Raw genomic sequence first — 22,363 nt, forward strand, 5'->3', positions numbered from 1 at the left:
CAGTGGGGGTGAAAGAGGGAATTCTAGACAGCCTAGTTATCAGATTTGAATAACAGGGTACAAGTGAAGACAGAATCATTCATGTAAAAAATTGCTTCCCTAGTTGCTGAATATTCACAATCAGTCTGTACACATCTGGAGTGGAGAATCAGGACCTCTGGTTCAAATCATACACACTTGGGATGGTACTCAACTAAGTTTTTTTAAGAGTAGACCCAGTGAAATTAATGAACCTTATTCATGTTCATTGATTTTAATGGGCCTCTTACGAGTAAAACTTAAATGAATACCATCCTTGAATATAAGCAATTTTTTTTCTTTAGAAGTGAACTACATGCCATACATATGAGTTAGGAATGCTAAAGGGCTTGGGCCTTCTCTTTTTATTCCTTTGAGCAATACACTCCCATTAACTAGCTGGTTTTTTTGGAAGTGACCCTTAATTTCAAAAGCCATTTGCTATGCCTCATGGACAGTTGCCATTTGAGGCATTTAAGCATGAATCCCCCTTCTGTATGCCAGATTTGATGTGTTGGGTTCCTTGGATTCCTACTAGTATGTGTATGGTTTTATTTATCTGCTTTTGAAGATTTATCATAGATACAGTCCCAGTTCTTAGGAACATGTGTGCTTTCAGAAAACTTAGTTTTCTTCCTTTTTCTTCCAGACTCCTTTTTCTCTCCCCTATCAAATCACCAGAGCACTTTTTAACCACCTATCCCTGGTATTAAAAGCAGTTTGGCAATTTAGCACGGGAAAGGCTTCCTGAAGTCAGAACTGGAATTACAAAAGCAAAACCCTTAGCTAGTTCATGGCCTTCAGGAAGTTGTAATGTCTTTTCTCATCCGTTCTTTAGATCAGTAGGTTCTACACATTACTGGTAATTCTGGCAAGAGTTCAAGGGTTAATGCAATAGATAAATAAAAGGAACTTTCTGTAAATTGAGCCCTGTATTATTTCAGTTGTCTTCTCTTTCCAAAACTAACTTATTTAATTTTTTAAAGTAAATACTTGAATTCTTCCTGCCAGTGTTCTTTGCTTTTACTATCGTTTATTACTTCAATTATACTTCGTATCACTTAGAACAATCTGCCATTTGGAAATCTCAGTATAGCCTGCAGCTTAGTATTAACTCTGGCTGGTATTGTAACATGTACAGCATATGACATTAATGTATCAAATTAGATTTGATCGTCCCTTCTGGTTATATTTATTTCACATTTCTTTTGTATTCAGTTAACATAAACTTATTAGGAAAGCTGACACATGGTGATGGCTATAAAGTAAGAATGTTTTAAAGTATTTCGATTTTTTAAAATGAAATTTCAGATATCTCTGCTTTTCCAATTTGTTGGTTTGTTCAGTGATGGAGTAGAAATTGTAACCCTGTGCTGTAGCAGAAGAAATAGTTAAACTAATCTACCTACAATAGTCACAGACACTGGACATTGTGGTAGCAACCCTTCCTGCAGAAAGAACTATGAATGGTGAAAAGAGAAGTTATAAAAGAAAAGTAGTGGCGGTGGCAGAAGCAGCCCTGTTTTTTCCAGGGAAGTTTTGCTGCCAAATTGTACTTGGTCAGGGCAAAGAGGCATTGACTACAATCACAATTAGATAGTACCCAGGCGCAGTCCAGAATAACAACAACAACAACAACAATAATTTATTTCTACCCCGCCCATCTGGCTGGGTTTCCCCAGCCACTCTGGGCGGCTTCCAAAAGAATGTTAAAGTACAATCTATTAAACATTAAAAGCTTCCCTAAACAGGGCTGCTTTCAGATGTCTCCTAAAAGTCTGGTAGTTGGTTTTCTCTTTGACATCTGGTGGGAGGGTGTTCCACAGGGTGGGTGCCACTACCGAGAAGGCCCTCTGCCTGGTTCCCTGTAACTTGGCTTCTCATAGTGAGGGAACCGCCAGAAGGCCCTCAGCACAGGACCTCAGTGTCCGGGCAGAACGATGGGGGTGGAGACACTCCTTCAGGTATACAGGACCGAGGCCGTTTAGGGCTTTAAAGGTCAGCACCAACACTTTGAATTGTGCTCGGAAACGTACTGGGAGCCAATGTAGGTCTTTCAAGACCGGTGTTATGTGGTCTCGGCAGCTTCTCCCAGTCACCAGTCTAGCTGCCGCATTCTGGATTAGTTGTAGTTTCTGGGTCACCTTCAAAGAGCGCATTGCAGTAATCCAAGCGAGAGATAACTAGAGCATGCACCACTCTGGCGAGACAGTCCGCGGGCAGGTAGGGTCTCAGCCTGCATACCAGATGGAGCTGGTAGACAGCTGCCCTGGACACAGAATTAACCAGCGCCTCCATGGACAGCTGTGAGTCCAGAATATGCAACAATCTTCCCCTAAACGCTGAGTATTTCAACATCTGAACATCTTGTAAGATGCTTGTGTTTTTGTTTCTTGTTGCTGATGTTGCTATTAAGTGATGTTGTATTCAGTGGTTTACAGAATCAATAAAATTGCCACAGAATAAAAACAAAAACCTAGTAATGTGATAACAGCAACACAAAAACTTGTATATCATACAAGTCAGATTGAGACTAAATAGCTGCAGATCAAAACATCCACCAGCATCATATAAAAACAAACTGAAATAAAACCTGCTTTCTGAAAACTAGTAAGTAGGGCAACTGGTGAACCTCCTGGGGCAGAACGTTCCACAACTGTTTCCTTCTCTTCCTCTTAAGTTTCTGGAGGTTCCCTTTGGCCCGGGCTGATAAAGTTCCATTTGCTACCTTAAATCTTACCTTGGGACCCAGGGTAAGGGGGCTTTTACCCTTTGTTCCTCCCTGCAGTCCCAGTCCACATAGGGAATCTGTGCCTGGTATTTGCATTGGGAAGATTCCAGTGGAAGGCTTTTTTTCTAATGCAAATAGCAGGTAAAGGGGGCTTGATTGAGATCAGGAGCACAGGAAGCTCAAAGGGTTAAATCTCCACACCCCCCAGCACCAGGATCCCAATGGAACAGCCAAGACAGTCCAGGGCAGTTCCCCAGCAAACATCCCCTGCTCTTCGTGCTGCTGTTCCCACTGTTGCCACCAACGGTGTGTGTGTGTGTGTGTGTGTGTGTGTGTAGGGGAGACAGGTTCCTCCCCTGCTCCCCCTGCCAGCACCAGTGCTGCCATCAGGGCAGAGGGTGAAGGAGTCGGCTGCTAATATGAGGCAGAGAGAAAAGAGGTTGCTTTTTAGAATGCAGCTTTTCTTTGTTTCTTTCCCAGAGCACCACCCATGCTCTCTCCCTATTGCTGCCTCCACCTGTCTTCCTTTCATCCACGTCTTCCCCACACTGCCAGCACTGTCATCCTCATCACTAGTTGTGGAGGGGAATGAAGGAGAGAAAGTTAAGAGTTGTGTGAGCGAGCTATAACAGGAGAAAGGTTTGGGCAAGGTGTAAAGGGAGGGGTTGGCGGGTAGGCAGGGTTGCTGAGCAGTACAAGTGGGGCTCATCCCCTATTATATAAACATGCAAATTCTACATTAAATGCAGCTGGCAAGCATCCATTCCAACTATGCTGTTTGTGGAAAAGTACTTTCTTTTTTGTAACCTGAATGTTCCAACATTTGGTTTCATGGATTGACACACGCACGCACACATGTTCTTGTTGGGGGGGGGGGTAGAGACTAGTAAAATTTTAATTCTTAGAAGCAAAGTTCAACTCACTAATCATTGTCATTCAAAATTGTTTCACTTCCATATTTTTGATAAGAATGTTCATAACAAACCTAATAACTCTTGCAAAGTTTTGTAATTGTTAAGGCAAGAAACTGTCTTATGTCAGTCATTAGAGGACCTTAGGAAATCAATTGTATGCACTGGAGACTTTCTTAGAATAGGTGACAATCAATTATGACTTCTTATGTGTGTGAAATCAATAAAATGGCAACATTCTAAAATACAATATTTATGCAAACTGCTCTAGGCTGGAATCCTTACTTTGGAGAATATCCCATTGATGAGATTGTGGCTTGCTTATTAGTAAATTATTAGTAAATATGTGTAGGATTTCACTGCTAAAGTTAATGTTCAAAGGTTTTGTCTATGAAAAGTATATTCTCCATGAGTTCGTGATATGTAAACAGTGAAAGCTGACAAATTAAACTGAAGAACCAAAGCTGAATCAATAAGATATTTAGCTGAAGAACTTGTGGGCAACTAGTTTGTTTAAAACTGACACGTCTGATTTTTAAAGGTCTCTCCTCATCTTGAAATAGTTTTTTTGTTCCAGTCTTCAAATGAGTCTGATTTCAATCTAAAATGGGTTCCATACTCTTAGTTTAGTGATTTTTCAGATTCTGCACTACCTTACATACTTTTGCAATATAATTGCACCTAGAGTATTATGTATTTATGAATTTACTACTTTTCTTGTTTCAGCTAAGACATTTAGGAAATGATGAAGTTCACATTGTCTGGTCAGAACATACGCGAGATTACAGAAGAGGAATAATTCCTACCGAGTTTGGAGATGTGCTCATTGTTATATATCCAATGAAGAATTATATGTTCAGTATCCAGATTATGAAAAAACCAGAAGTAAGCTTTTTATTATTCAATGCAGTTTTACCCTGCTCTTCAGGGAAAAGAATCTCTTGAGTGGCTTATATAAGAGCAAAAACAAACAAGGCAGTGCCTAGACTTTTACAATCTTTTTAAAAATGGCAAAAGAGGAAAAGGGAATGGGGAGAGAAAAGGAAAGTAAGCAAATTCAAGCCCTAGTTGTTAACGTTACAAAATTATCAACTTAGATGGAAACAGTTCATGGAGAGGAGAAGCCAAAAGGAGCTGGTGTCTCAGCAGAGCCAAATGGCTATAACCCAAGGGGATAGTAGCTGCTAGAATTATGTACTACACCATTTAGTATATAGCAGTGTGTTAGGGCTGTGCAAGAAGTAGAAAGGGGAACCGCATTCAAATAGTGCTTTAAGGTCCTGGTTAGTTAATTGACAATCAGAGTTTCTCATTTCAGACATGATGGGAGACTTTAGTTTAAACTAACCAGGACCAGTGCACCAATGAAAGGAGAGCATGATGTCCCAGTGCTCACTCCTTGTTGCTACACTATTGTTTAGCAAGCTGAGAAATGTATGTCTAAACCAGCCTTGTGTGCATAGATGTCAGAGATTTGTGCAGGAATGTTACAGACGAGAAGGGTTCTTGGCAAAGTATTCAACAAATTGTTTGGGTTGTAGCATGATAGCACCAACCATCGTTTGGGTGACCGGATAGATCCAATCCAGTGCTGGTTGGGTATACAGTGGTACCTCGCAAGATGAATGCCTCGCTAGACGAAAAACTCACTAGACGAAAGGCATTCGCTAATGAAAGGGTGACTCGCAAGACGAATTTTCCTATGGCCGTGACTCGCAAAATGAAAACGTTTTGTGGTTGTTGGTTTTTTTTGTGCTTCGCAAGACAAAATTTCCGCTATACGACAACACTCGTGGAACGAATTAATTTCGTCTTGCGAGGCACCACTGTATTCCTGGGTCAGAGCCTATATACTTAGCAGATGCGTACAGCATAAATGTGTGCCATACCATGCTACATCAGGACTCTTTTTTTAATCATGCAGCTATATCCCAACACGTGATTGTGATTGCTTGTTCATTAGTTGTATGTTAAGATTGTTCTAATGAACATCGGGCCGTAAACTTATATTAGCAATTTTCTTTCAAAGTAATCATATCCCTTCAGCAAATGTTCCCCTTCTCTAGTCTCACTCAGACTTTGACCTTCAAGAACATGGCATTCGTGATCATTATTTGGTTTTGGCATTAAACTAAGCCTGAATGAGGTAAATTATGCAAATGGTTATTAAAGCAAAATAAGGAGAAGGATTATTTCTTGCTGATAATATCAAGTGATCATATCGGTATACTTTTATAAGGTGCAGCATCTCCTAGAGTATTTTGAATAACTACTATGATTAACTGAAGGTGAGAAGAATGATCTAGCTGAGCAATCCTTTGTTAATGCTGATTGCTAATTGTTATAGAAAAGAATGATTTAATGGCCGGCTTTCTCAATTTCCTGATTCAGGTCCCATTCTTTGGTCCATTGTTTGATGGTGCTATTGTGAATGGAAAAATTCTTCCTATTATGGTTCGTGCAACAGCTATAAATGCAAGCAGAGCACTGAAGTCACTCATTCCATTATACCAAAACTTGTATCCTTTTAAAGAAAAACTACAATCCTGTGCACATCTACCCGGAAGTAGACCCCATGAACACAGTGGGACTTATTTTCAATAAATTCATCAAGGATTATTCTTCACCCCATGACTGATATTGAAGAGTTCAATAAGTGCAGGGGTTTTGTGAAAAAAAACAAAAAGCAAAAGCACAGGGATAACAAAATATTCAATAGAAATAAAATATAAAGCTCAACTGGATTAATGCATTAACAGTACTTAAAGATATGTTTGTAGCAGAAGTACTGTTCACATTCCCCCCCCCCCGGGTAATACTAATTTTATAATAATAGCCTTCTCCTTTTGTTAGGCATATTGTCATTGGGGAAAAAGATTGTGCCATTTTAATTCCCTGTTGCAAAAGGAATTGCAGCTTTTCCCCACCCACCAAAGAAAGAGTGAACTGGTTTAGATGTACCACTAAACTCCCCACACCCATGCCAGAGTAGCAAGGCTCCCTAGGGAAGACTACACTCATTCTCATAATCCTAAACTGTACTTTTGTTGACTGAGGAGAGGTGTGTGCATGATTGTGTGACACACGTGGGATGTTAAGCTGTTATAACACCAACATGACTGCATATTTTTGTAGAGAAGTGTGGAAACAGTCGCACTGTTTTGTTCAGAAAGTGTTCAATAGCAAATCAGCATACATTGAAATGAAAGCATGAGGTAAGTCAGTTCATTTAAAACCAATACCGTATACTTTGTAAAGGAAATGTTGATTAATATAGGCAGATGTCTTGCACCCTATGTACAACAGTAAGACGGCATTCACATTAATGGGAGAAATCTGGTGTCAAGTGAGCAGACTTCCACTCTCACAATGGGACTTCATCATCCTTCTTGCCCCAAAACAAAAATCTACACACACAGACCCCACAGCGGCCCCTCCCCCAAATCTGCATCCAGCTCCTGACCTTCAGAGCAGATTTCAGGTGCATTCAAAAGACTGCACAGGGCAGGAAAGGAAGAAGAATTCCTAGTGCATCAGCAGAAGCTTATCTGCATGCACACAAACGCTGTTGGATTTCACTTGGTGACTCCAGGGAAATGGGTATGGGAAGACATTATCTGCCATGTTGTTGATGAATGAGGTGGGTAAAGGGAGACCAGGGTGTGCTGCTTCTTCTTGCTGAGCAGAAACGTAAGAGAAATTTGCTTAGAAATAACCAACATCCATTGTAAAATACATCTGCTTATCTGTGGAGTTGTGTTTGTCTTTCTGTCTACCTTCTTAGAGGAACCTGTCTGTGCCTTAGTAATGCCACATAAAATAGTTTGGTAGATCTGCTCAATTTCATTTATCTTATTAAAATTCAAGTAATTCTGCTAATAAGTTAATTCCCCCCAATTTCATTTATTTTATTTATTAAATTTGTATACCCTCCCCCTTCATCCAAAGATCACAGGGCGGCTCACAACATAAAAATACAAAATGAGAACACAAAATGTGTAAAAAAAAACACCAAAAAGCATTCCACAAACAGGGAGCCACTGCAGAAAAGGCCCATTCTTGTGCCACCCTCCAGGCCACTCATTTTCTTACTGATAATAGTCTTATTCAACCAAAGAGACCTTTGAGTCTTCATCCCATACCCAAATAAAATCACATTGGAGAGATAGCAATTGCGTATGCTATCTGTTGATCGGCCAAGCACTGTAAGCTAATTTGCCCCTTCCACATGTTTTTTCCTCTCTAAGATTGCTGTAAGAATGTTAGTAGTAACGTCACCTTGAGGCAAGTATTTGCAGTTTTTCCTGATATTCATGCAGTACTAACTTAAGGGACTTCTGAATTGGTATATTAACTGAATAATAAAATTTCAGTGCTCTAAACATAATGCAGGACACGGGTGGCACTGTGGTCTAAACCGCTGAGCCTAGGGCTTGCCAATCGGAAGGTCGGCGGTTCGAATCCCTGCGACGGGGTGAGCTCCCGTTGCTTGGTCCCAGCTCCTGCCAACCTAGCAGTTCAAAAGCACGTCAAAGTGCAAGTAGATAAATAGGTACTGCTCCGGCGGAAAGGTAAACGGTGTTTCCATGCGCTGCTCTGGTTTCGCCAGAAGTGGCTTAGTCATGCTGGCCACATGACCTGGAAAAATTGTCTGCGGACTAACGTCACCCAACCCCAAAGTGGTTCACGACTGGACTTAACTGTCACGGGTCCTTTACCGTTACCTTTTTTAACATAATGTGATACTTAGTATGTGGCCATCCTGATAATAGATTTTCACATGCAAGAGTTTTTACTTGCAGCTTTTGCTGAGTGACATTTAATTTATTCCTTTTCTTTTGCTTTAATTTTTACATCTGATTATGATTATAAAACAGATATTGAAACACTGTGGCTTTTTAATACTGTGGGCAGATGAAGTAGTTTTAAACATATATATTTTAAACACTGATAACCAATATATTTTTCACATTTACCTAGAAATAGAGATAATTTGGAAAAATAGAATCACAGGTGGTGCATAGTAAGCCTCAGAATAATGAAAATTCTAAAATGATTTAGACTTACCAGTATTTTGTGCCAATAATTATATAGATGTGTCAGTTATTTTATACCCACTAAATAGTTCTGAGATTCCAAAGCATAAATTGTGTGATTTATGCTCATTAAAAGTAGTCTGAGACTTATCTTGGGCACATCTTGGCTAACTATGTACCTAATGCTGCTCAGTAAATTACAAGAGTATATTGATTGGCATATGCTGCCTAAATCGATCGCCCTGACAGCCAGAATTACAGTAATCTGTCAGTATTGATGACTGTCTTTCAGGCTTTGAAACCGCTTCTTCATTTGTCTTGTCATGCCTTACTTGTTTCTGAAGTGCATTTTCTTGCAGCCTCCAGTTTTGTCATGGTAGGTACTTTATAGTCCTTTTTTTGTCCCTTGAGACCAATTTATTGGCTTGATCATGCAATTAGAGGTAAAATACAGCACTAGGGAGCATGGGTAGGCAGTGTTCTGCCTAACAATTGGACCTTAGGTGTAGTGTAGGCTTGTTCTCAGCCATTTATTAGTTACCTGTTGAAAGAGCAGGGTTTTTTTTTTAATAATGACTAATTCCAAAGCATCACTTTAAATGCCTTTGATTTTAAGCACTAGACTACTGATTGAGTAGACATTTGTGATTGGTTTTAAGCTCTTGTATTAATGCTTGCCATATAGATTGTCCACCTATGCCTTATTACAATTATTTAGGGATTTCTACATTGATTATCCGTATATGTGCGCTTGCTGCACTGTTGGGTAAGGGCTACGTAAATGTTTTATGCTTTGTATTCTCTCCCCTGTGCTGCCCCCCGCCCCCCGGTCTCCCATGGCTCATGCTCAGAATGAAACATTTTAGATAGGTAGAAGTAAATAAAGTAATCACAGAGTGCTCCCCGCTGTACAAGCAGAAAATCTGTTTTTTTCAACTGAGAAAGCAAAAGATTTTAAAGAATAAAAAAAAAACCCGAAGTAAAATTGATTCGTTGTACTCATCTAATTTGCCATTCACAAAGTAGAGAGGTAGTCTGCAATCTTTGCTCCATTGCTAAGCATTGCGTGTCTGTGTTTGTGTGTGTGTGTGTAAAAAAAACAAAAACCTTGTTTCAACATGTTTTTGTAATGTTTATTCTTCTTAAACACCACATCCAAATATCCCTACAATTACCAAGGGTTTTTCTAAAGTGAAATGCGCAAGATTGAAGGTTGTACTAGTTTAGTTTTAAATCTTTTTCAGGGAGGAATTGCACAATATTTGGAAAATACTGACTGCATGAGAAATCATTACACCTGCTTTGCCCCAGTGTTGCTTAGAGAAAACAGAATAGAACATTTTCTAAAGAATGTATTATGAATGTGCTGCATTTTAGTGCACAATTTTAAGAGCATTTGAATAATATAAAATGTGCATTGGTGCTCATTTTATTTTTCACATGAAAACTTCAGCAAAATATAGGAAGTTTTAATACTATTATTGCTTATTAATATTGCTGTTAGAACTTAATGTTTGTTTTTTTAATGTATTTCTTTTAACATTTTTTTTTTTAAAAAAAAGAAGGACAAAGGTCACAGATTCATCCCTTTTGCTTGAAGCGCTTCTACTTATTACCAGTATGGGCTTTTAAAATCTTTTAATTCCGGTTGCCAAACCACAGTTTCCATCCATCCATCTGTTCTTGCTAATTGTGAAAAGGTTCAATTTTCAGCAAAGCCATGCATTTCACAGAAGGTATGTGAGGTGAAATTTCACAGGGGACATGATGGATCCTGATTCTCAGCGATAAACCTTTGGGGCCAGCCGGGTTGGCATATGTTTCAGCATGATATGAAGGCTTGGGTTCCCTGGCTTCACTTTTTTGGCGTGGAGCTGATAAAACCTGGCTGTGTATTGTTTCACTGGACACCAATCATGGGCAACGGGAACTGCCCATTTTAACTCTCTGTGGGAAGGAAGCCCAGACCCTGTTCACAATAGTACTATTGTCATGTTACAAACTATTCTGAACAGCTTGACAGCTTTAGGGAGGGGGAAAGGGGGTCGCTTTGCTAATTGGTGCTCCAAGGAAAGATGGGAAAATATCTCGAGTTGATGTATTTACACTGTTCTTCCATATAGGCTACCAGTTTTTAGTAAAAAAACAAAACAAAACACAACAGCGCCATTCTTGAACAGCTGCCCAGTAAGGCTTTTAAAGTATATTGATCATTTTATACATACACACACACACACACACACACACACATATAAACTATAATAACCAATTACAATAATCATAAAAGGACACAGGGCATAAGGATTTTGTGAGTGGAGCAAAGTTCCATTAATAGACTTATAATTAAATGTAGATTAACCTTTAAATGTTTATACTCTGGTTTTGCCGTTGTATCACCTACAGAAGGACCCATAGACCTGTTAAACACAAATATTGTTGCGAAGTTCTGAATCTATAGCTGTACAACATTCATTATGTTCTTACGTTGGTCTTTTATCTCCCAGCTCTTCAGTTTCATGTTAAAATGTTGAATACTGATTGTTGCTTCTTGCATAAATAAGTGAAAACAATAAAATATTTGTGGTAGAGGGAATGGTCCTCTGGAGTTGGCTCACACAAGATCCTTATACATATTTTGGGAGAAGCACAGATGTTCAAAGCTATCATCTGATCAAGCCTACATAGATTTACTTGTGTTTAACTGTAATTCATATGATTTTATGCTTAGGTTGTAAGCAGTAGAGCTTGGATAGTCTGTGGCTAATATTCACATGTTTCACATCCACTCCGTCTGTTTGGTTTAAACTGGGGTGGCTAACCTGGATCCTGCTAGATTTTGTTAAACTCTAGTTGCCATTAGCCTCATGGTCCATTAGCATGGCCAGTGGTGATGGGAACTGTAGTCCAACAACATCCACAGGTTAGTCACCCATATTTTAGAGGGTTAGAAAGAGTAAGCCATGGTCAAAGTACAGTTTCTGCTCAAATTATTGAGAAAATATATTAATGCTGTATTTCATAATGGTAATTCATTGAATGCCCATTCTTCCTTTTACAGCAGGGTAGATTATATTTAAGTCAAGATTAATGGATAGATTCTGATGTTAAAATCCAGTCTCTGAACCTGCCGTTCCCTGGAGGCATATAGTGCATTAGTTTAAACCAATATGCAGCTTATCATAGATACTGTGACACAGTCTTAAATGATGGTTTGCTGTGCATTGTTACTGCTTTCTCTCCTAATAAAATCACTATTTTGTATTCTTGATCATTACAATATTAAATAGAAATGTAATCAAATTATTGCACATTTAGATACAGATAGCTCTTAAGTAATTGCCCACTGTAAAATTTTTGATCCCCCCCCCCCAAATAAGGTCTTCTGTCAGTGTGCATATTCAATAAAATAGAATACTTGTGTGGCTTGGATTAGTTGAAGCAAAATCTCTTCAAGTCTTCTTTTTAATCCTCATTTTTTACCTATTTTAAACTCTTCAAGCCATTTCCCCCCTTCTCTCTCTCTCTCTCTCTCTCTCTCTCTCTCTCTCACACACACACACACACACACTTCTGCCTTATGTGAAGACCAGTGACTGCCCTACCAATGTCTGAGCCATGGGAGAAGTTTCCTCTTCACAGAGCAGTCTTCACCTCTACCTAGGCTCTTGTGGGGGAAATCAGCCAAGCTCACCCGGATGGGACGTTGGGCAAGAAAAAGTCACTGAGCTTCTTCTATGGCAGCAGTCGGGAACCTCTAGCCCAGGTATGGCCAAACTCGCCCCTCCAGATGTTTTGGGACTACAATTCCCATCATCCCTGACCACTGGTCCTGTTAGCTAGGGATGATGGGAGTTGTAGTCACAAAACATCTGGAGGGCCAAGTTTGGCCATGCCTGCTCTAGCCCTAAGCTTAATTCGGCACACTACATCTAATTTGGCTCATGAGGCTGTTTTGGGCAGCCACACCCACCTGCTCAACATATAAAGGTAGAGCTGGGCGAAAACTTTATATTTGACTTTCTTGAGTGATTTTTCATTTTGTTTAATAATTTAATGTAGGTATTAACTTTGAGTTTTTTCCACCTTTAAAATTTTAAGTGCTATAGAAATGAAAATGTTGTTGTTGTTGTTGTTGTTGTTAGGAAGTTTACAGCTGACCAGCAGCACCTGAAAAGCCTTGTACACAGCTCTTTGCATCATGTCAGGGCTTGTAAAATGCAGGGATGTGTATGGAATGGGTCAGCTGATGTCACTTTGACGTTAAGTGACTGACAGGTGTGGCAGCCCCACCCAACTGCAAAACTTAGCCCATGGGGCAGGGGTAAGGATCCAGTTCCCCACACCTGTTCTATAGACCTTAGATATCATTGTTTCCTTGAATGAAGGAGTAGTTCCTACTGCCTTGTAAAAGTTATTTATTGAAAAGGACCTATATTGAAAAAATCAAAATTGGGCCCTATGGTCCTTGATATTTATTGTTGTATCTTTATGGCCACCCCAGTATGTCTTGTGAGGTGTCCCCCAACTCTCTGTACCAGATTTGGGGTGCCTGGGTGAGGAGAGGGAGGGGAACTTCTGTTATGTAAGTGGAAGTTATTGCATGAACAGGATGACTTTCTTGGATTGCAACCCTTAGTATCCAGTTTCTTTTGTACCATTCTTAAGCAAAGTCAGCTGCGGGCGGTCATGAAATAGATTTGTTAGATCCATTTCAGTGTGGTTTCCGACCTGTTTATGGGGTAGGAGCAGCCTTGATTCTGCTGGACCTGTCAGCAGCTTTCAGTATCATTGGTCATGGTATCTTTTTGTGTTAGCTTGACAGGTTGGGCTTTGGTAGCACAGGTTTGGTTTTTTTCTTCTGCCTTTAGTCCTTACTGACAAAGCAGGCTCAGTTGGTAGCATTGGCAATCTCCTTCACCTCATGGCCTTTAACTTATGGGATGGTGCAAGTGTCTACAGTGTTTTGGAAGGTGACTAACAAATCTATTAAATGAAAACAATTTATATTTCAATGTTTTTTGTAACCTTGTGTGCATCTTTTGTTTTTTTTTAGGATGCAGTCCTAAAATCACTTATAGTCATGTGATTCATATTAATTAAATCAATATAACTACTTGCTAATTTGTTATTTCAGGTTGCAAATTGGTTAATAGAGATAATAATGTAAGGCATTGGATCAGGTTCTGTGGTTATAAAACCTATTGTAATAACAGAAGTTTATTCTGAAAAGGAACTGTGAAAGATACTGGAATATTTTTACTGCCACCTCCCCCCTCACAAATATGTGTCAAGTAGCTACATCTTAATATGTTCTGATTTTTATCTGACACCAGCGTCTATTAATGGGACTCCATTTGTACTGCCATTGCACCTGTTATGGATTTTGAATTATCTCACAGCCCGTGGGACTAAAATGAAGAAGTACCAGGTGTCAGGCTTGTATCTTAATTGAGACTCAGTGTAAACAATATAAAGTTAGTAATACGGTTGTAGGAATGGATTGCAGCCCAGCAGTTGAGTTGGTTACAAACAGTTGGTTTACAACTTTCATTCATGGATGGTAACAAACCCTGCCTGAAGGATTTAGCTATTTAGCCTGATGAAACAAAACAGAACTACACTTGTCATTGCTGTATGAAGTTAGGTTATTCTTAGAATTCATCTCAAAACTTAGGTTCTTGCTAATACTACAGTGAATAATTTTCTGACAAATTTCTCTGGGAGGCAAAAATTAAAATTCGTTTAGGAGCCCTAATGCCCCCTGGGCTCAATCAGCTTCTTCCCAGGTAAGTGTGCATAATATTTGCATTTCTAAAACAATCACAGAAGTATTGTGTGTGGGTTTTAAAAAAAATAAAGATAGGATTTTGGTTTGCTTCCAAATTTGTTAAATTTAGTATTGCAACTATTTCAGCATCTATTCAGTCAATAAGATTCCTGAAGCTGAAAATGAATAATTAAACACTTAGCAAAAATGAAATAGCCAGGGTATCTGCTTTCGAGTATAATAGTGCAGTTATGCATATATCTACTAAGAGGTCCCATTAAATTTAATTAGACTTATCCTGAGGTGTGTATGTATAGGATTGCAGCCTGTGCATGTATAATTTAGTATTGTTTTAAATTTTAAAAAAAGTTACCTTTTGTTTGGATCTAAACGATTTCCTCTTGTATATTTTATCATTGCATTTTGGATTTTAAATTGTATTCGAATTAATTTTATGAAGAAGGTTTTAGAAATGTCTAAAACAAATAAAATTTGGTGTATAACACTTGTATGGAAAAGAAGTCGATGAGGGGAAGCAGAGGATAGAAAGAAAGATGTGAATTATTACAAGCATTGTTTAACAAGTTACTCCTTTCACAAGTTGCTATTATACCCAAACTCAGAGCCAGTCGTACTATTAGACAGAGTGAGGCAACCATCTCACCTGATTTTGGATATCATGAAAGGGCAGCAAATTGTTAGTTTAATTAATTTAGGCCCCTATTGTTGTATTTTTACTGCTATGGAAAGAGTGTAGTCCTTTGGTGATTTTCTACCTCAGGGGCCAAAGTAATTTGATTGGATATTGTGTACATTGATGCAGGGGAGGGGGGAGTAATAACTGCTTCTCCACATCAGGCAGCAAAATATTTTGGGTCAGTCCCACTTCTGGAAGATACTCAGGAACTGGAAGAACTTTGGAAAAGAAAATGTCACTGGTTGGAAGTGGTTCCTGAAAATTCCTCTGTTATTTTCCTCCTGGTCATCCTTATATGCCAGCCCCTGCTTTTTAAAATGTATAGCATGGGTGGTATTGTTGAGGGTGTTTTCAGCCCGTCTTGTGCTTGTAGCAGACAATAAACCAATGCAGTACTTTAAATTATATGCAGTCCAACACTATAAATATGCTTCTTCCCTATCAGCTGATAAACAGGCCTTTCTATACCAGCTACAAGCTAAAAGAGCATCCCAAAACAGCACACAAAGTCAAGCTCTGAACTTAAGGTCACAAGACAGATGGCTTTTAGAATCTCTAATGCTACCCACTTCGTTGTTCAGGTTGTAGTATGTGAAGTGTGTGGAATAAGGATAAGATTGACTTTGGCTACCTTAATATGTACTTCAAGGCCATGCTGTTTTGGTGATTAAATGTAGGTTTTTCAGTATGCAAGGGTTTTGTAGGACCAACACAGAGTGCCCAGAAACTTACCGGTACTCTTATGAGTGGAGAACCTGAAAATTTATTGCCCGTTTTTTCCTGAATGCTAGAAAGGAAGCATTGTATTTTGTCTTCTCTTAGATAAGCTTTCCAAAGCATTTTCGCTCTGTAAGAGAAGGTGGTCAGCAACTCCCAAGATGCTGTGTACATCTTCTTTGGAGCTCAAGGTGCAAACACAATCACATCAAAGGCATTAACTTTTACAGGACATTGGCCTTTCAGATATGTTTGTGGGAGGGAAGGTATTAGTTTGTTTTTGTTTTATCATGCATTTTGTGTTTTCATGTTGTGAACCGCCCTATCGTCTTCTGAGTGAAGGGGAGGATAGAAATTTAATAAATAATACCAATACTAATAATAACTTCACTTCTGTCCTATTTGTGTATATGTACTACATATATATATATAATAAACCTAAAAGGTTTCATTTAGAGACCTCTGAAACGGGAGCATTTTAAAAGTAGGTAGGTGTCTCCACCCTGCTTTTCATAAAGTGTTTTACCCATTCAAACAGACTTTTAAAAACAGCTTGTTTTGATAGCAGGCTGTTCTCCTGTGGGCCTTCAGCCTTTGCTTCCTGGCAGCACCTTTGGTGCGAAAAGAGAGTGCTCAATTGGGAGACTATCAGTGCCAGCATGCATAGAGTGATAAGTTAACACACCACTGGGAATTTCTGGGGCCCACCAAGATACTTCACTTCTAATGTGCTAACAAGCTCATTTTTCTACCTCTTGCCTCTTCAGTTATTTTTTTTTCTCAGAAGAGCTTAGAAGTTGAGTGCATCAGGCATAATGAAAAGCTCTGTAGGAGGGAGAAGCAATAACCCAATTTTTCCCTTTTCAGCCAAATAGAAAATTAGTTTCTGGTAATACACAAAGGCCAGTATTTTTTGTGCAAGGGGCACTGCTGTGAATCAAAGGACTCTATTAACTGCAGAAAATTCAGCAGCTGTGAATCTCCCCCAATGGAAAAAAGTGCTTTTCAACAAGTTGTGAGATATGTAGTATTATTTAGACTTCAACCATCAGTTTCATCCTCTACCACTTATATACAGCCTCTTAAAAACTGTGCTATATTACTCTCCTGTGTTAAGGCTCAATCTTGTGTATGTCCCACAACCTAAGAACCTTCACAACAAAAGGGTTTTCTATTCCTCCGTGTCCTAATGTTGCTATTTATGGTGTTTTCAAAAGCAATTTTTGGACTGCAACCCTGTTTTAAGGGGACAGATGAGCATAAGCAATGAATCTTATGAAGATCTATAATAGAAGTAGTTTGGGTTTGGATACCTATTGTAAGTCAAAGCTGCTTTCTTTCTTTCTTTCTTTCTTTCTTTCTTTCTTTCCACACTTGCATCCTAGGTGTGAAAATGATTGTCACTGCACAGTCCACTTAATTACTGAAATACAATGAACAAAAGTGTGGGTTTAGTATGTTTTCTTCTTCTTTAAAATATAATCATGAGAGAATCTTTATTAGTTTTAATATTTTGTACATCAGTAAGACCTAAAATGTTTATACTATTCCTTACAACCCATTGTTAGTTCCCCCATTCCAAAGATGTCAAGGCTTTTCAAATGGGGTATATGAATCAAAGAAGGGTATTTTTCATGATGGAAAAGGGAGGAATTGCTCATTTGATTGCAAAAAAGGTTAATGGTAGGAAGAATATTTGGCTTTGGTGCATAAGAAAGAGTTGATATGTAATGAATGAGTACGCTGCATTATTGGGGATGATTTGCTTTAAGCCAAGGGGGCTCAAATTGTAAAAATTCATGGACTCATTTCCAAAGTCACAAGTCTGTGAGGGGGGCAGGGAGAGAAGCAAGGTAAGATAGGGTAGCTACCCATCTTAGAGACGCTCTCTATCTGTGCACAAACATCTCTGACCTTTTCCCGAAAGCTAGCACAGGTGTTTAGTGCTCATGCATGCTTTCTTCATATCACCAGGAAATGTCCCTAACAAAGAAAAGGGTGGGGTAGAGTGCAGATGTTAGCCCCTACCCACTGGGATTTGTGAGCAGAGAGGAATTATGTTCTGCAGGTGAACAGGCATGTCTTCCTGCAGCCAGATTTTCCCATCTTCCTTTCAAGTGCCTTTTAGTGATGAAAGGAAGTTGCCCCTTTGCTGCCAAAGCATGCTGCCCATCCATCAGCTGAATTTATTATTATTATTATTATTATTATTATTATTATTATTATTATTATTTAAGGGCCTTTGTCAAGGATTGGGTGCATGTGCTCAAGGTCCAGTTTCCCCTTCCTGCTGCCACTGATGCCGGACATCCTTATGGAGTGAAAGTGGATTGCTGTCTCCTCCCCCAAGGCGAACAGAAATTGTGTTCCATGGTTCTTGAACACGTGTGTGTACACACACCTGATAATTTCCAGCAAGGGGAGGCTCAGCCCCTCCTCCTCTAAAGAAATACATTTGAATGACATTAGAAGACATTGCTTCAATAGAAATAGCCGAAAGAGCTGCATGCAAAAAAATAAATAAATCCTGCTTTTAGAAAGATTAATAATCCAATGAGTACAGCAAGACAACTTCTACAAATTGTATGAGGAAAGTAACTGATTTCGAATCCCACTAAATCAGCCTATGACACAAAGTCAGCGTGGTATTTTTTTCTTGATAATTGTATGTTGCTGCCTGCTGTTCTACATTTTGACAACCATTTCCATAGTTGCTTTCATGAACAGCAGAAATATTCTCTCCCTTTCTCACTCTCTCTGTGCTAACGGTAAAATCAGGCCCTCTGGAACAAGAAGCCTGGAGAGGGTTCTTCAAAAGCAACAACACTTCAAGATACTGGTCTCTTGTCAATATTATCAGCAAAAGAGGATGTAGGGGGAAAGGAAGAAGTACAATGCTTTGCTGTCGGTGTCCCGCAGACACTTTCTTAGCTGGTACAGGGATGCTATGGCCATTTTGCAAATATACCTACTTGTTTCAATTGCATAATTGACCAGTTATTTTTCCTAATACACAGATTTAGCTAGGTGTTTATCTGAACAGTTTAATTTGTTTGAGAATTATGGGGAAAGCTGTTTTTAAGTGAAAATCAATATGGACTTTTTGTTCTGAATCTCTTTTTTTTAAGTACTAAGTTTTAGTTATTAAAACCCTGTTGGGTGCTTTTCTGGGGATTTTAATTTGTAACATGTATTTACTGAAAACTTGCTTCTCTCATACATCCTCCAATCATTGCATGTTATCTTATAAGCAAGGGTTTAAAAAACCCTTCATAAAAAAACAACCCCCCTTGTTTATGAGATAACATGCAATCCATTTGAGGAAGTATGAGAAACATGGTCACTTGTTTTAATTACTTCTCTTCCTTTGACCAGAGGTGCATCCAGAAGGTTTTTCACATTTCATTTCTGTGTAATTACTATCGAAGTGTTATCTTTGATAGTGGAAGTTGCTTCCAGCAAGAACCATGACCATCATTGGGATTGGAGATATGCCTTTCCAGCATTTTTATTCAGCTGCTCTTGTATGAGCAATGGGAAGTTGAATAATACCTGTTAAAGTCTTCTGCATAAGCTGAAGATGCTGTTCTAGTTTCTGCTGTGACTGATCTCCATTGGACAGTGGGTGTGGCTTAGCCCTTCCAGAACCTATATAAGAGTTCACTGCCTTTTGGGCAGCTTCAGATGGGTGATATATTAGGTTATTAGTCATATAGGAAGAACTTCTGGGGAACCTTGAACTCTTTCAAACTCAATAAAGAGTTTTAACTAATGTATTCTAGGTTCAAGAGGATGGGTAGATCAGTACAGAAAGATGGTGTGATACTGCACATTCAAGTGAGAGATAAGAATTTAGGGTGGGGTATTGGGATCCTTCGAACATATTCATTTAAAATATTGTATAATTACAGAGGGTCTCTCTTAGATGTCTCTTTGAAGACATCTGAAGACAGCCCTGTTTAGGGAAGTTTTTAATGTTTGATCTTTTACTGTGTTTTAAATATCCTGCTGGAAGCCGCCCAAAATTATTTATTATTATTATATTTATTTATATATTTGCCTTCAGAATAGGTAGGGATAAAGCTCTGAATTAGAATCATAAAATTAATATATGCATAAATAGATTGGTTAAAAGGAAACAATGTGGTTGTGTCACTGATCAGAATGTCATGCTGGTTGCTTTATTTTGAACTTTAAATTGATCCTTAACTTTTGGATAAAATTAGCTATGAGGAAAGAGCTCGATATCTGCAAACAATTGTCCAGCACCATCTTGATCCTTCAACTTTTGAGGACTATGCAGCTCAGGTTTTCTGTCCAGCACCTTGCCACCATTTGCCCTCTGAAACCGGTAAGAATGCAATAAATAACCTAGATTTCTGTTTGATAACACTTAAAATGCAGTATTTCTAGTCAAACTACAGATATTAAAAAATAATACTATTTAGATTTCCATGCTTAGGAAGCTGCATGTTGGGCAAATATAATTGTATCCTTCGTCAATCAAATTAGAGCCCTCACATACAACTACTCAGTTGTTGATCTATAATAAACCATCATTTTATTTATGAATATTCCTAGAAACCTTTGTTTCCTCAGTCTAAAGACTGGTCTTTAAGCCTAGTTGATGCACTTTATCTTCAAGAAAGGTTGATTTTAGTCTACATTTGGGAACCATGAAAGCTTTGCTGTTATCATCCACTTTCTAATTTTAAACTATGAATGGTTACATAGTCATTTTCCCCTATAATTTTTTTAATCTTCTATATACAATGCTGCATTTTCAGTTACTAATGAAACAATCCCACAGGGAGCAATCCTATGCACAAGAAGATAGCATAAAAGCAAGTCGGTGTAAGTTAAGCCGATGTAAAGTTACAGCAGATCCAAATGCCATTCAACAGAAGACAGTAGGAAAACCATTGTGTTTTATGCCAGGTTGCAAAGTCACATGACAGAGCTGAACAGACTAAGGATTTGGAGCTCTCTGGTCCAACCCCCACAATGCCCCTTATATCAGCCTCGGCTCAGCCAAAGTCATCTCAGCTGTTTGAGCCCCAACTGAGCCAGGATGAGCGAGTAATGACAGCATATCTTCTGCTGAGCCAGGGTTGGGGGCTTATTGCCAGCTGAGCCTGTCTGAACTGGGAAGCAGCCAGCTGAGCCAGAGATCTGCCGTACCTGAAGCTGCTCATCCCAATGACTCTTGCCATAGGATTGCCCCCTAAGAATCTAGAATAATCACCGAAGGTATCTAGAATAACTCAAGGCCTACCTGTACAAATAATTTCTTGAACTCCTGATGATTATATCATTTATTTTATTTCCCCTCTTTAGATCATTAAATATCAGTTCTGTTTATCAGAAGGTAAGACAAAGTGTCCAAAAAAAACCCTCTGTTCTTATTAATCTTTTACTAAAGCTCTAAGCTTGTAACCACGTTGTATGCAAACTTTCCTGATTGCCCTTATTTTCTACCATTAAAAGAAAGAGAAATTCACACTGATTGAGAAATTCCCACTACATTTTTTTCCAAGTTTTAGTCTTTACTAACCCCAGGTCTGCATGAAACACTAACACTGTGGTTCTGGGATTAAGGTAACTAATGGGAGAGACATCTGTTGAGCTAGTAACACTCGATTGTGTCTGACCTTTTGTTTCTCAGCATGAACAAATAGTACTGGATGACAGTGGTGTGCCTTGTACCCTGTACTGCTTTTCTTTGATGTTAGCACATACTTTTAGAATTCAATATAACAGAGAAAAGAAAGGGAGAAATAACTTGTTTGTTGCTGGCAAACTGTTACGCTGTCTTGAAGTAGAAATTAGAATATTACCACTGATATTACTCACCTACTTGCAATAGAGACAAAAACTCAGAGCAGTTTTCTTCGGAAAACAATAGATGGAAATCTAGTGACACCAATAGAAGAGGATTGATGAAACTATATTGCACATATGATTTAGAGGAAATAAATAAATAAAATGTTTGGGCTCCAAAGTCGTATGTTTTTACTTCCTTCCAGTGCTAATCATTTTTATCTGAATGTGAACAGGAAATAGAAACAAGAGGAGCACAATAAAATGAATGCCTGAGTGAAAAGCAGCAACAGCATTCATGAATAAAAATAAAAATAAGGCAGTAGTTAAAAATACTAAAGTCATACAAAAAGGTCCTAATGGTGATTTTTAATATCTTATTTTGTCTACTTAATTAAATCCACCAATTGATTTTAAACGGGCAAAATTACATATCTGTGTTTTAGCAATTGTAAAGGCTTCTGACCAAGTGATATGTAGCACTTCTATTGCAGAGCTAATTTTATGGTACCTGCTTCTTTGTGTATAAGGGACAGAAATAAGTTTTCTTAAGCTTGTGCCTTCCTCCATTAGTGAATAGAGAACCTCACAATTTATGCTCAGGTGCATATTTTCTGAGATGGATTGAAATAGCTTCTCAGTAAGATCAGTTGTAAAGTGCTGAGT

At 38.6% G+C, this 22,363-nt stretch overlaps 1 protein-coding gene across 20 annotated transcripts in view; it reads left to right on the forward strand.

Annotated features, from left to right (window-relative positions):
• Positions 1–22,363, forward strand: part of RALGAPA1 (Ral GTPase activating protein catalytic subunit alpha 1) — a 120,966-nt gene that overhangs the window by 90,236 nt on the left and 8,367 nt on the right. For 16 of the 20 annotated variants that reach the window (XM_033143335.1, XM_033143391.1, XM_033143345.1 and 13 more), the window contains 3 exons: positions 4,387–4,545; positions 6,052–6,179; positions 20,104–20,228. In XM_033143335.1, coding sequence (XP_032999226.1) covers positions 4,387–4,545; positions 6,052–6,179; positions 20,104–20,228 — 412 coding nt within the window. Of the gene's footprint in view, positions 1–4,386; positions 4,546–6,051; positions 6,180–20,103; positions 20,229–21,214; positions 21,246–22,363 lie in introns of all 20 variants that reach the window. The other 4 variants (XM_033143428.1, XM_033143445.1, XM_033143455.1 and 1 more) reach the window with 1 other exon arrangement.

The sequence above is a fragment of the Lacerta agilis genome, chromosome 1 (assembly GCF_009819535.1).
Source record: "Lacerta agilis isolate rLacAgi1 chromosome 1, rLacAgi1.pri, whole genome shotgun sequence".
NCBI classification, from domain to species: Eukaryota; Metazoa; Chordata; class Lepidosauria; order Squamata; family Lacertidae; genus Lacerta; species Lacerta agilis.